We start from the raw sequence: 15,816 nt of genomic DNA, 5'->3' as shown, positions 1-15,816 counted from the left end.
TCTATTATAACTAGAGTATGACTCTATTATAAGGAAATGCATAGAAATGAAATTCTATTATCACTAGACTTGTTTCACCTAGAGGTTGAAATCATGTTTTATAAATTTTGGTTTCTTCAGGGATTAGTATAGTGCTTGGTACACAGGACAGACTGAATACACATTTGTCTAAATTATTACTTGGCAGAGTTTTTTTTTTTTAATTTGCCCAGTTGGTTAAGAATCATTAAGTGCCTGCTGCTTACAGAAATTTGAACAAGATGCTGGAGGAAAAAAGTTTCGCGAGTGGAAGTAGGGAAGAAATAGGAGGAGGACCATAGATATTAAAATAAAAATTAATTATGATAAAATTTCTGTTTGCAACAAGTACTTAATAGTTTCCTCCTTTTGATTTAGTGAGAGTGGTTTACACTGCTTAGCTCAGAACTTTTATTTAATCTGTTCATTGAAAATCATGTTGCCAGACTAATTCTTTGTCAAAATCCTGAAAAAGCCAGTGTCGTAAACAGTAGAACTCTTCAGCAAATATTCATTGGAGTGCATTTTATACCTTTGCACAAATATCCAAGGACTTTTAGCCTACGCATCAAAAATGCAAATAAATTATCTTTTAAAGTAAAAGATTTGGTGTTAAGCTTGATCTTGTATCTACGTAACTATTAAAACGACACTGAACTTTATGTTCACTTAGTGTGGTTTTGAAAAGATGTATTGGAGTTGGCTCTTTCTCGCTTTTTTTTTTTTTTAAATAGCCTATTTCCAAAGTTTGGAAAAAATGTTTTCTTCAGGGAGAAAAAAAATGCCCAACAATAAATCTGCTTAGAAATGATGTGAATTTGCCTTTTAGATCAAGATGAATGTGCTGTTTATGGTACATGCAGCCAGACCTGCATAAATACGTACGGATCCTATGCTTGTAGTTGCGTGGAGGGCTACATAATGCAGCCAGACAACAGATCCTGCAAAGCCAAAAATGGTAAGTTATCTAATTTTTGGTCCTTCCAGAATTTATTTCCTATTTGCAGTTCTTTTCATTAGAAATGTATATAGTAGAGCAATATGGACTTTGAAGAAATAGATTTTTTCTTCATTTTAAGGAAATGATCCATACTTAGAAAGCCAGAGAAGTTCTTTTAGTTGTCACTGATCACTACAAAACTCCTTCCATTACAGGAAGTTTCTAATGAACAAAAACCTGTTCAAAAGAAATGGATTAATTGACTTGAATTACCCATCTCTCTCCTGGACTGTATAATAGATTCCTCACTGGTTTCTGTGAGCCTCTGCTTTCCCTCTAAAATTCATATTTCACATAATAGTTCAAGTTATGTGCTAGAATATAAACCAGACCATGTCGTTATTTTGCTTAAAATCTCCCAATAGTTTTCCTTCATGTTGAGAATAAAACCCAAACTTCTCACGGGGCCTCTGAGGGCTAATGGACTAGTACCATTTACCTTTCCATCTCATCTCCTACTACTTCTCCTTTTATCACACCCCAGCCATACTGGTTTCCTTGTCCTTCAGCCACTTTGCTCTTGAGGTCTTTTCACTTGCGTTTGATCTGCCTGCAGTGCTTTTCCCTATGATAGTCACATTCTTATCATTCAAGTCTTGGCTAGAATGTCAACATTCAGAATGACCTTCTCTGACCATTCTATTTAAGGGTGTGTACTCTCTCCATCACAGTCTTATTTCCCAACTATACTTATTATTCATACCTATTCTATCACTACATGATTTTTTAGTTTTCTTTATAGCACTACCATTTGAAATGAACATATTTATATATTTGTTTATCATCAGATTTACCCAGAATAATATAAGCAAATTATAATTTGTAAATTATAAATAATTTACCCAGAATAATATAAGAATTAATAATAAATTATTTCATAATAATATTATGAAAGTACAGAACTTGTCAGTTTTGTTTGCTGTTATATGCTCAGTTCTGACCATTGCCTGGAACATATAGGTACTCAGTGAATATTTGTGGAAGGAAGAGGGAGATTGAGGGAAGGAAGGAGGGAGGGAGGGAGGAATGAAGGAAGGAAGGAAAAAGAAGGAATTTATTTTTCTTTCTAACTAAGATTACTACAATGAGTGTTCCACTCTCAAGTATTTGAATTTCATGTTTCAAAACTGCCTTCCCTTTACCTCTTATCTGCAAATAAAGCCTACTGTTTCTGCATAGTGTTCAGTCTTAGTACACCCTCAGTAAATATTGTTCATTTGCTAATGAAATAGCCTTGAGGTAATGATAGGATAACACTAATTTTTTGTTGTTTTTGTGTGTGTGTGTGTGTGTGTGTGTGTGTGTGTGTGTGTGTGAACTGAATTAGTTTGGGAATAATATAGGAAGATATTATACATGGTATTCCATCTGGCATCTTCTCACTTCCTCCAAATCTGGTTTCATTTCTTGCATTTTCAAATTATGAAGTTTTGATAAATTAATGAATGTCCCCTACTCCCTTTTATTAGCAATTGGAAAATTAGGCATGGGAGGGGATTCTCTTTCCTGAAACCAAATTGAGCAAAGCATTGGATTTGCTCTGCAAGCTGCTGCTGTTTCCCTTTACATCGTAACCTCATGTTATAATTTCAACTATTTCTCTGAGATAGTATGTTTAATTATTTACAAAACATATTTGTATAGAAAATTACCAAGAAAGGAACTCTTTTACTCCTTAGTTTATTGTTTTCAATTGCTGACTTGGTTTATGAAGCCCTATTTATTTTTCAGGGGCAATCCTCTAGAAAAATTAGGTCAAGTTATCTGTTCCTCTTTTTTTCCACCACTGAGATTTCTGATTTAATATATCAACGGGCTAAAGAAGTGGAAGGCTTTTTCTTTGCAATTTCTTCTATTGATCCCACAATATTGCTGTGAATACACAGGGAGGGTGTAATGTAATAAACACTATACAAAGAAGCACTTCCCCTCTTTCTACACAGAAGGGTCTCTGACAGAAAGAGAATGTAGTCAAAGGGGGATGGTACATGATATAGTGCTGCATCTTTGAATGTAGTCAAAGACGGATGGTACATGATTTGATGACTCTAGCATTGATCATGGAATACATATGTAAATGCCTTCACCTCTAGTGGTTGGCTTGATGACAATATTGGCGTACATAGAACAATACACAGTTTTCATGGGGACGTTCCTGTGGTTTGTAGTTTTAGGAAAATGAGTAATATAGTAAATGAGTACAAGTCTATAACATATACTGACTAGTTCTAAAGGTCACATAGATATTTGAACAATACATCTGTATAATTCAAAAGAAAAACGATCAGTTTTGCTTTAGTTTTCTCATATTTGTAACAAATGTACAGGAGGATTTTTTTGCTTCCATTAGATTAAATGTATTAAAATTCCATTTAACACATCAGCTTTAAATTTTTCTGTGGCAATTTTATTTACTATGGTATTGCTGTGACTGAAGGGTGCTAGGAAGAAGTTATAAAGGTAAACCCCATTTGCCTTCAGGCTTTGACTTTCCTCTTTTCCATTACCCGGCTACTTAGATTAGCACCTCTTTTTTTCTTTCTTTAAAATTTTACCCTACTGGATTCTGGAACCTGACTTTCCCTCCAAGTAAAGCCAGAGTTCAAGGGATTCCAGAAGCTGGGATTGTGTGAAATTAGGGAAGGGTTAGAATGGGCTGACCCCAAACAGTAGATGTTTGTAAAATATCCCTAGACTTTAGACAGAAAATGCAACATAAATATATCAGACCCAGAGGATACAGTGGACAGCTTAGAACAGCACACAAGAGGAAAGTTCTGCAAAGGCCTTACTAGATAATAGATGGGAAAATAAAAGTTCCTAGGAAAGGTAGCCTTTTATGTGAAGGCAGAGGGTGGCAGAGTCAGTTGGCTGGGAAGCTGCTTATAAGGTGATGAACTAGTTCAGCACAAAATAATATCATGGTCGCTCCCCAACTAGTCACCCCAAAGCTTGCCTGTGGGATCTTATTTTCAATGTGACAATTGATAGTAAATAGGAAAATGAATTTAAGTTAATTGATTATCCCTCTTTTGTAGTATAATGACCAAATCGAAGTAAAATTCATAAGCCCTAAGAGCACCTTTAAGAAATACCTCTAGTAGGGGGAGGGGATTTTAGGCCCTGTGGCAGTTGGGAGAAGAGATTAATGTTAGGCAGGAGGCCTTTTCATTCTCGATAATTCATGTAGTACAGACAAATTCTTTTCTTTTCTACACTTAGTACGATTCCCCTGACTACTGAAATATAGAATCAAGTGTTTCAAAGTTGGGAAAATTTCAAAGGAAATCTAGTCCTATCCATGTGACATCAAAATAGGTGACTTCCAAATGGAAGGAAATCTACAGAACTCTCAGTATATGTAAAAAAAAAGAAAATAACTTTATGCATACTTGATATTACTATGTAGTAGGAAGCATGCTAGAATGTAAATGTCATGATGGATTGTTCATAACTTTGGAATGGGACACATGTTAAAAACTAGTCATTTTTGAATTAAATGTTAGGACACGTCATTTGAAAAAAGATGTTTTAAAGTAACTGTCAAGCATCTATAGGTATCCAGTAAAGCATCCTGTATATTTTTACATTTTTCGAAATTAGAGTTCTAATAATGACATCAAATCTGAAAATGAAAAGTTTTTTTGTTTGTTTTTTAATTTAGCTTACTTTCTTTTAACTGATTTAGACTGATTTTGTTATAGAAGTATGTGTTAAATGTGGGCACCCAGGGTTGACAGTGGGCTCATGCAGAACCTGTGAGAGTGAAAATAATAGCTAAGTGTGTTTAATTTGTGAACTGTTGGCAATTTTGAATGAACTGATAAATTCAGGCTCCTTGGACTATACTTTTCAGTGTCCTAGCCACTTGCTGAAGCTAGGCATTTACCCCAACATTCAGTTCTATGGAACCTATAGGCCTCTATTGATTGCATCAAAACAGTAGCAAAATAAAGAGCACTAGATAATTCTATGCTCATCATTGTTGAGTCACCACATTAAATGGTACCATGTGAGAGAGAGTACACCTTTTTGCCATAGAGCAACCAGAGTAGTGAGAAAAGAGAGTCCATTAAATAACTTTGAGATTCTGTTATAGCTTATGCTTTGCTGTTCACTGATTTGGGCGAGGGTAAGGGGAGACTTTTTAGGCGATGGGACTCTTAGTTGTACGAAATACAAATTATAATCCCTGTGTAATCCATGGAAGCACACCTCCAAACAGTGTTAGAGAGTGTTTTCATAATACTCACTTTCTTTGCCACAATTTAAAGAAAGAAGGAAGGAAGGAAGGAAAGAAAGAAAAAGAAAGAAAGAAAGAAAAAGAGAGAGAGAGAAATAAAACAAAATATAACTACCTATGGCTCCTACTTCTAATCTCTATTATCATCTACTAATAAATAGTTTAAAATTTCCTTTTGGAAGGTTGGAGGAATCATCCATGGTTTTCTGTCAAGGCTGGCTCTGCTCATGGGGAGAATAGAATAGGCTGGTACTTGTATAAAAAGGGACAAGCCTGGGAATTAAAAAAAACAAAAAAAACAAAAAAAAAAAGGGAAAGGAAAGGGAAGAGCCCCTGCTCAGAGTATCATACTCATCAGCCACTTGTGATGCTTGGAATTCAGTTATTAAAGTATAATTGCCTTTTTTTTTTCTTTTTAAAAGAAACACTCCATATTAAAATTTAAGTGTTCATAGGAAGAGTAACACATTAAGTCTTAGTGACCTTGATTACTTAAGAAACCATGGATCAGATCTGTTTCAGTCTACCATCTGGCTAAGAATGGCTTCCCACAGAATGATATGTGATCATGTCTTGACAACGTGAAGATTCACTATTTAGAGTTTTTACTATTTTTAGATAGTCCAAAGGTCTAGTTCCTGCACAGTTTGTCATTTCATTGAGGCATAACTGTGAATGACACTTGATGGCATGATGGTGTATGAGGAGCTCTGAGCTAGGAGCAAGCCTAGTAGACCAGCACCAGCATAGAAATCCAGATTTGTCGTTTTTTACTCAGTCACATATGCATGGAGGAAATGATGTACACTATGGTAAGTGGTAAGTGACAGAGAAGTAGCTCAGTGCCTGGAACAGAGTATGTGCTGGGTAAATGCTTGTTGGATGCTTTAAGCAATTTCCTAAACATTCAGGAAGCAGAATAAGGGTATTGGGATACTGAGGGTCAAAAAAAGGGAAGTCAAAAGGCTGGAAGAGATTCAAAGGGTAATGGTTGGTTTTTGGGTTTTTTTGTTTGTTTTGTTTTTGCCAGTTTCATCATGTTATTTAGGGTTCAAGCTGCCTTTGCTGTAGTAGAGGCATCAAAATTGGCTGGGGAGCTCTGCATAATCTCCATAAATGTGCCCCCTCAACCAGTCCCTCCTCAGACAAACATGCAGTCCGAGTACGTGTTTCTTGTGCAAATATAGCTGGCGAATAAGCGACACCACCTGCATTCAGGCAGTATATCCTAAGCCTCTATTCTGTACAAATACTAGAGCTTCACAACTCCCTTTGATAATGTGGCCTGGCCATTGAAAGTATTTTTCTATTTTTTAGAGTACTCCTACCCTATATCTTCTCTGGCCCTTTACTCAGTTGGAATTCACATTCCATGACAGGGCAAGGCAAGGATTTCTGATGGAATTTACATTACCCAAATTAAGCGTCACACTTTCTTTTTCTACCCACACGACTGTTAATGAGTTTGCCAGTATTGAGGTATAAAACTCCTCATGAATATTCTATGTCTGCTTTTGCTGGTTTTTAAAATTTTTTTTTAAAGTTTTTGATTTTTTGTTTCCTGGAGGACATCAGTTTCACAGTCTAACACCTTTCTTGATATCTTAAATCTTGTTTCCAGCAACAAATTTGCAAGATTGATAACAGTCTTACCTGTCATGTGTTTTATGTGTCATGACACCTTTGATTTACCTATAGTCTAAAAAAATATTAGACACAGAAAAAATGCATGTCTTCCATTTTCTTTACCACTTAACATCTTAGCTGCAATCTAGCTGCTGATATTTTTGTTTGGATATTAAGAATTACATGGTGACATTTATGGGCTCTAGATTTGACAATCAGTAAACTTTGTTTTCACAAATGACACAATATATAAGTACAAATTTCTATTATTGTATTTTTTTTATAGAATAGCTATTGATTGAACTAATATTTAAATCCTCAATATAAAATATGTAATAGATCATGTCATGTTCTACAATTAACTCCCTTTCCTTGTCTTAAAATTGGACAAATATAATGAAAAACAAAAAGAAATGAGGCACATTTAAATTCATAGAAATTACAAGTGGTTTAATTTTAAGATTACACATGGATATATAATTTTTCTATTGTTTTGTTTGAGAAAAGTGTAAGTATAGCGCTATCGAAATCCTCAGAAAACCTAAGCTTAAAACCTGACAGAAAAAAAAAAAATTTTTTTTTCTAATAAGGGAGAAATTTTTTTTTCAGAGAGTTTTCAAGGCATCCCCTGTATCAGTTGCAGTCAACAATGTAATAACAGCAGTTAGAGAATGTCTCTTGAGCACTCTTCCCCCAGAGTTCATATTTGCCCTTGACTTTGATGACAAATGTTCTGCATATTCTCCCTATTCAAGCTGCTTAATGTCATTTTAGTCCTGAGAAGAGAAAATCCATTGTATTGAATGCATTTTTAAAAGTGTGTGAGCATTTCTTCTTCGCACTAGGATTCACACAGCCTCCATCTTTGCTTTCCATGAAAGATAATACTTGCCAAGTTATTAGACAAATTATATCTTAACAGACTTCAGAAGTTTAGAACAACATACCATCAAATTACAAGGGATATATATCTAGTAAAGTAGCTAAAAGTTTGGTATATAATCACCATTGAGTATTTAGAACTAGTCTGTTTTTTTAATAGCAAAGTAGAAGATTGTGATCTTAAATATAGGTTATCTATTTACATCCGTTGGCAGCCCTGTCAGAAAACAGTGAAATAGATTAAATGACCTTTCCCTTTTCCACCTCTAGATAATGAATTTTTAGATGTCTACCTCCTTCCTCCTTATTCTAAGATGATGGTCTTGTTTCATATTCCCCTGAGAAAATAGAAGCAGTCAAAAGAGAACTTTCTTATTCTGAACTACATCTACCAATCTATCTGAATCTAGAACTAATCACTTCATCCTTCTCTTATTTGAATTGAAGAACAAACTGACTTTGTTCCTATCTAAGGCCAATCCCAGCCTTTGTGCATCAGTATCACCTTCTCTCACCTGTACAAGAGTTAGACTCAGACAGTTGTCTTCTTTATTCCTTGAATCATCAAGATATTCTTTTCTCCTGGATCATTTCCATCAGTATATGAGGATGTAGTAAAGAGGCTGCAAAACAACCTCCTTTAAAACTGTATTTCTCTCCAGCTACCACTCCATTTTTCTTTTCCCATTATAGAAAAACTCAGTGTGTTGTCTCTATTTTCTCCTCCTCCTTCAGTGGGTCTTACCTTCTTATCACTTACTTAAACTTCTGTTATCAAGGTTACCAGTGACCTCTAGTTGCTTAATTACTCAATTATCAGTCCTTAGCACACAACTTATCCTGTCTCCTCCTTGAATACTTTCCCTTTTAAAGAATGTATTCTTGGAGTTCTCCTCTTACCTTACTGGGCATTTTTTTCCCCCTCAGTTTATTTTGCTGCATAATCCTCATTTTGTCAGTATTTTCAGCATGACTCAGTATTCAGTCCTTTGGACATCTTCTCTTCTTTTATTGATTTCCTAAGTGCTCTCATCCTTTATCATGACTTTAAAAACCCATCCTCTTCCATGGTTTTATTAAACATCTAGAGACTGAGATTTGCCAGTTTTTATCACCAGCCCTGAGCGCTTTGTTGAACACCAGATTCACTTGAATATTGAGATCCAACTTACCATCTCCATTTGGAAATTTAATGGAAATATCAAACTCTATGTGTCCCAAGCTCTTGATTCTCTCCCCTAATAATGTTTTCTCCAGTGATGGCCATCTTGGTTAATGTGACCCCATTCACCCAATTGTCCAAGCCAAAATACTGGAGTCTCCCTTGAATCCATTCTTTTTCTCAAACCCTTTATTTCAAACTTTTAAATATGTTCTGAATTGGACTACTTTCTCTAAAGAACAGCCTGCATCCACGTTACTACCAATGCTTTACCTTTCATGAAGCTAGTCATGCTCAATAAATCTTTGTTAAATGTATAAATAAATATGCAAACACTGAGACAGTATTTTCTTTTTAGGAGACAAAAGTGGCTTTTTAAAAGACCCATGCTTTCAAACTGGAAATATTTTTAAAGCAATTTTGTTAATGTTGGTTTTTATTGTGGTAAAAGTCACATAATATAAAACATAGTATTTTAACCATATTTAACTGTACATTTCAGTGGCACTAAGTACATTCACATTGTTGTGCAACTCTCACCATCATCCATCCCCCCAGTTTTTCACCTTCCTGAACTGAAACTCTGTCCCCATTAAACACTAACTCCCCATTCCCGCTCCGCACCCCCGCACCCCCCAGCCCGTGGCATCTACCAGTGTACTTTCTGACTCTGTGAATTTGACTATTTAGGTACCTAGTATAAGTGTAAGGCAATTTTTAAATGAGCCAGTATCTATTACTTATTAAACTCAATCATTACCAATTTATAAATTAAAGGGACATGTCTGAATTGGGAAAAATGTGCTTCTATAGCTAAAGAAGTTTCTGTTTGCCACAATTAGAAAGGTGATTAGGAGATTCAAAAGTAGCCATAGGCCACCTCTCAGTAACTAATGTGAATTGACCATCCCTGGACTATCTGCTAATTTTAATATTAATTCAGTAATCTAAAATTTGAATCATACTCTGAGATTTTGAGATTTACCAAAATAACCCTTCAATTTAATTAAATTTATACTTTAATTAAATTCAGTATAATTAAATTTATTTCATTTTCCTGATTAAAAATCACAATGCATTATTTTTGTCATTTTACTTTTTGAAATACACTATCATTCTTTATTTTTTTGAAATATACTATCATTCTTAAACTTAAAAAATCAGTAAAATATCTTTAAAAACATTGGCGAATCCATATTCAAACAGCCCTTCATGTGTCATTCATTTATTGACCACTTACCATGTGCCAAGTAAGACCTTCCAGTTAGTAGGGGAAATATAATACTTCCTTGATCTGGTGGATCAACTGTTTAAGGAACAGGGAAATTGTGAGAGCTGCTGATTTGCAAAATGAGAACTTCTTTTAGTGTGTGTGTGTGTGGCACGATGTTATTGGCTTTAATTGTTTTTCAGAAAATGTTCCTTATTCCTGCGAAACAACATATTTCATTGCTGCTCAATCATCACATTTCACATTGAAATATCCTCTAAATGAAGGTAGCGGTATTTCACTATTAACATCCAAATAACAAAAAGGTTACATTGTTTTAAAGTCTGTAATTCAGGTTGATCGGTAGTTTACCTGAGTGAGTTTTCACAATGCCCAAGACAAGATTACGAAAGACAACACTGACCTAATATGCCAGCACTAAACCCATCATCTCCTCGTAAAACCAACTCTGCTTTTTTTCCTGTTCCTCCCTATCACCCAAATCTCACATTTCCACAGAATCCTTGACCCCATGTCCCTTATCTACATAAAACAGTCACTACAGTTTAAAACTTCGACTTTATTACATCACCCCATTTCTATGTAGGAACACAATACCACCCATTTTAGGTTCTTCTACCTATTTTCTGAGAAATTAAAATAGCGTTTCCCTGTCCAGTAATCCAGATATTCAATACCTGTGTCTGCAAGTTTTGTTTTGTTTTTTTACTAATAACCTTGGGTTACCTTCTTTATAATTAAAAAGATAAATACCTTTCTCGATTTATATGTGTGAAATTTAATGTGTTCCTGAACCTCTGTGGATTCTCTGGGGCTTACATTTCTCCACTGGCCCCTGCTTCCAATAGAAATGTCGACACACATGGTCATTCTTTCTGTATTGCATCAATCTAAAGGAGAACAGAAATACCTTTTCCTTTTTACCTAACTCCTTTCCAACCTCACTCCAGAATACTACCACCAAGGCAGTGTATAAACAAGACTTTTACATACTACCTTCCCATCTGATTTGAATTATATTATACCACTTTAAAAGTAAAAGCAAAAACAATTTTAGAAATTAAATGGAAAATATATCTATCCTACTATATTCTACTCACGCATATCCTATTCTGTGTATCATTTCCCAGTTGATCTTCAAGATATTTTTGCTCGTTATACTCTTTCTAAAATTTATATTGATTTTCCATTGCACCCCAAATTAAAAATAAGTTTATCATCTTGACATTAAATGACCTGTGCAATGTTTTCTCAACCTACTTTCTCAGCTACTGCAAGCTCTATGTGAGTTTGAATCTAGTTCTTTTTACTTAGTAGCTTTGTGATCTTAAGCAAGTTACTTAAACTCTAAATAACTTAGTTTTCTTACCTATAAAATGTGGATAATATTAGCACCTGATTCTTAGAGATGTTGTGAGTATACAATAAACTGATAAAGATGAAGCTAGCTCCTAAAATATGCTCAAAAAGTTTGCTATTGTCATTATCATGATGAAGTACTTTCACCACTAATGCATGCTGTACCCTCAGAAACTGAAAAACTGAGGTTAGTATCTTCCCAACACATCTTAGTCTTTCCCACATCTGTGCTTTTGTCAAAGCTGTTTGTTTCACCTGACTTCCTTTTTTGCTTCTTCTTCTTCAACTTTGTTTTTTTTTTTTTTTTAATCTCTGCATGTCCAATTCCTGTTCTTCCGTCAAGGCAAAGCTGAAATCAAATGTCATCATCATTAAGGAACTTTTAACTCTATTAAACAGATATGTTTTTGTACATTTGTGCTGCTGTAACAAAATACCACAGACTGGGTAACTTATAGATAACAGAAATTCATTTCACTAGAGGCTGGAAGTCTGAGATCAGAGTGCCAGCATGGCCTGGTGAGGGCTGTCTTCTGGGGTGCAGACATATTGTATTTTCACATGGCAGAAGGTGCTAGGGATCTCTCTAGAGCCTCTTTCATAAGGGACTTATCTCATTCATAAAGGTTCCAGCTTTGGGACCTAAGCACCTCCCAACTGTTACCTCCCAATACTGTCATCTTTGGGGGTTAGGATTTCAACATATGAATTTAGGGGACTCAAACATTCAATCATAGAAAGATATGTCTAAATATTCTTTGGAACTCAATGTTACTATACATGTTTTATGAAAGGTAACAAACCTGACTTAAAAAATACAGACTTTTATATATATTTAGAGATGTATATACATGTATATCAATTTTTCTGTTAGTTATATCTTTCTTGAAGACAGACTGTCCTGCTGGTCCCCTTCAGATACTAGTTGAATACCTTAGAGCTATAAATTCTAAAAAATAAAATAAAAAATGCAATAAAGCGTTTTCATCCAATCAGTTAAGAGTTTAATATAAATGCATTGTGACAATAAAAGGTAGTGCTAAGATAAATTACAGTCTAGTTGTAGTAATTACATTTTCTTGCTTAGGTGAAAACTGTTTTTAATGCATTTTAATGTTTCCACATTGGATTCATATTTTACTTTTTCTTTTGTAAAATCTGATAAAATAGTTTCCTCTGACATGTGGCACAGCTTGCACTTATTCTAAATATCATTCAGTTCAGTAAAGAGATTTTTCCATTGACAAAATAGTTGAGGAAAATGGAGAAACAAATTTGGCCATATTTGTTTTGGAAATGAAAATATTTCAGCCCTGTATCTTTTTTTCACTTATATGGTTAACTTTATCCACATTATCAGTTAGGTTTAGTTGACTTTGGTCTATAATTTATTATATTATTTGAATAATGCTTTTTTTCTCTTTTTTAAACTAGATAATTTCCTCCTAGTATTTCATATTCAAATTTTTTTGTTCATTGCATAATTTTAGAAGTTTTCTTTTCTTTTTTTTAAATTTAGTCTCTTTATACAGATTGCTCTTCATTTTTGTTGCATATAGTTACACTTCACTTCCTATGAGGGTTTGCATAATTTTTTGCTACAAGTTGTTATCATTCTTCTCATTTCTAACTTCATCATATTTTCCTTATTATTAAAGACTTTATACATTTGTGCATGATAAACTAAAAATAAAATTGTTTAAATTCTACTTTAAGTTATTTTAAGTTTGTATTGGTTGAAAACCAATTTGGGCTGTACAGATAACAATTTTCCCTTTTCCCATGCTTTAATCTGGCTCTTCATTTTATATACTTTACGTGGAAGTTATCATTTAACCTTTTAAACAGTTGAACCTCATTCTTTTTTTTTTTTTCTCTCATCTTTGAAATAACAGATATTGAGGTACACCTACCTAACTTCATTCACTGGAGATAATTGCTCACAATTACAGAATTAATTAGGGGAAATCAGAACAAAGTATAACTAGATGATACATATTTTTCTATGTGTATATGTGATATAGATACATTTATTATGTACATAAATATTTATTAGGCTTATATTTATTTTTAATTATCTGAATCCACAATTCCTGTTACTTAAAGTGAAACTAGCTGAATTAATATTCTTAGAATTGAATGGAAGAATAGGGAGTTTAAATGAAGCTGTAAAAATTAGTTTTATTCACTCTGAAAACATTTATTTAACATCAACTGTATGTCAAAATCATATTATTGTAAGTATATAAAAACATTTTTAGTATATTCTTGACTATGAGAGGAGAAGGATATGTTTGTAAGGATATGGTTATAGTGGCTTGGAATTTAAAGAGATATTTTTATGAATCTAGTCAAATGAGGTATTTCATGTTTCCAAGCTTCTCTTTTTAATTCTCAGTTTTCTAATCAGTTTTTAAAAATTATGACACTGATTAATATAACATGATAGGAAAAAAAACACGTTCTGATTATACACATCTCTATAACTGTTTGGGAGAGAAAATACTGTTTTTTATGCTGTTGATATATGGGTGGGAGTGAAGAGGATGAGGACAATTTTCCTCCTCCAACATGAATCAGTTGACAGCCTATCGTAGAGGTTTATTCAACTTAAGTCTTGATTCTCTATGCCAGAGTATTGACTGAGGGCTTTCTTGTGTTCCTATCTCTTCTATGTGGAAGGTTAATATTTATTACTTCTCATTAAATGTTGATGTAGAAAACCCTTTGACTGAAGTCATCTGATGTGTTTTCTAACTGTTCCTTCAAGGAAACTGTTCACTGACTCTAAGTATGGCATCTGATATGAGCATCACATTTATTCTGATCAGTCTTTTATCATCATTACCCAAGCTAATGATGATCTTCACTTGGCATGTGGAAGCATGTGGTAATAATGCCCACTAGAGATCAGTGTAGTGCGGGTAGAGACGGATAACCTTTGTCAGACCTATGCCCCCTTTCATCATGAAGTAGGAAAAAAAAAAAAAAAAAGATTTATATCCCTAGCCCCTGATGATTTTTGTGGGTTCTTGTGTTTCAGTAGCTTCTCCCACTCCCATATCAGGCCTTATGTTTTATTTGTCTTACGTGGGAAACCATAGATAATAATTAGCAGAGACACATGAGTATTACTTCAGTAAAGCACATCACAACTAACACTAGAAGTATCCTTCCTCCAGTATGTCATTTGAATTTTAAATGTCACCATTATTATATCAAACCATGTCAATTTATGAAGCACCTGACTTTCTCTTTATTGGCTTTCTGTTTATCTGAAGCTTTAAAATCAGTGGTTGATATGTTTTGCATTAAGATAAGCAACTGACTCACTCAAAAAGCAGCTACAAGAATCAAATAGATTGATTAGTTGTGTCCAGTAAGCATTGCCTGTGTTGACCATTAATTTATTTTTATCTCAGTTTCTCAAGAGAAACTCAATGCTCCTTCATATTCCAGCCTCTCTTCAAAGAATGTTTATGACATACTTAAATTTACTGACTGGTAGGCAGTTTAGAAATTGTTGTCTACATCTGGACTTCTTATAAGCTTGGCAGTAGTGGTTCAGTTTTGAATGAGAGGTGATTTCACTAAAGGTCATTTTGGCTGTCAAATGAAGACCATAAGCACTGACATCAGTGTCAGTATATCTTTGTTAACCTGATAACACAGCCGTCTAAGACCCCTTCCTAACCTGAGAAATCCATCCATGATCCAACAGGCTTCAGAAGTGCCAAGCTCAACTGGAAAACAAACAGAGCTAGTACTGTTGAAAAGAGACCAAGTTTAGACTTCCACATTAAGGAATGGCAAGGGCAAGTATTACATGATTCAAGATGGCTTTAAGAGATTGAGAGAGGAGCCAGCTGGCTAACCAAGCTCAGATGTAGTCATTTGACAAGGTTACATAAGCAGAGACAGTTCACAATTTTACTGATTCTTCTAAGAGAACTCTTTATTATGGAAATAATATTAGTATTTTTAAGACTTTTTGTTGGTTTATACCAAGCAGTCCAGGGACAAGTTCACTTCTCCATTGAGAAGAAACTGTTGGGCTATTTAGTTTATAATCTCACTGAGGTTGTATTGTTGTTTACTTTTGTTTGTATTGTTGTTTACTTTTGTTTGTTTTGTTGTTTTAAGATAAAAAAACATTTAATGCCTTTCTGAAGGCAGAGAAGAATCCTATGGCTTGATTGAAGTAATTTCTTAGGGGTAAAACTTCAAATACTCATGGAAGGCCTTGGGATGTGTTTCAGAGTTGACATTTTAGGCCTGTGAGGGAAGACCTAAAA

General features: G+C 34.3%; 1 protein-coding gene across 1 annotated transcript in view; it reads left to right on the top strand.

The window, feature by feature from the left end:
* Positions 1 to 15,816, top strand: part of LRP1B (LDL receptor related protein 1B) — a 1,897,582-nt gene that overhangs the window by 885,124 nt on the left and 996,642 nt on the right. Inside the window, exon 5 of the mRNA XM_036857483.1 lies at positions 848 to 976. Within this exon, the coding sequence (XP_036713378.1) occupies positions 848 to 976 (129 nt within the window). The remainder of the gene's footprint in view (positions 1 to 847; positions 977 to 15,816) is intronic.

The sequence above is a fragment of the Balaenoptera musculus genome, chromosome 7 (assembly GCF_009873245.2).
Source record: "Balaenoptera musculus isolate JJ_BM4_2016_0621 chromosome 7, mBalMus1.pri.v3, whole genome shotgun sequence".
Classification (NCBI taxonomy): Eukaryota; Metazoa; Chordata; class Mammalia; order Artiodactyla; family Balaenopteridae; genus Balaenoptera; species Balaenoptera musculus.
The sequence above is the reverse complement of the archived record's forward strand: the minus strand, read 5'-3'. Positions and strand labels throughout refer to the sequence as shown.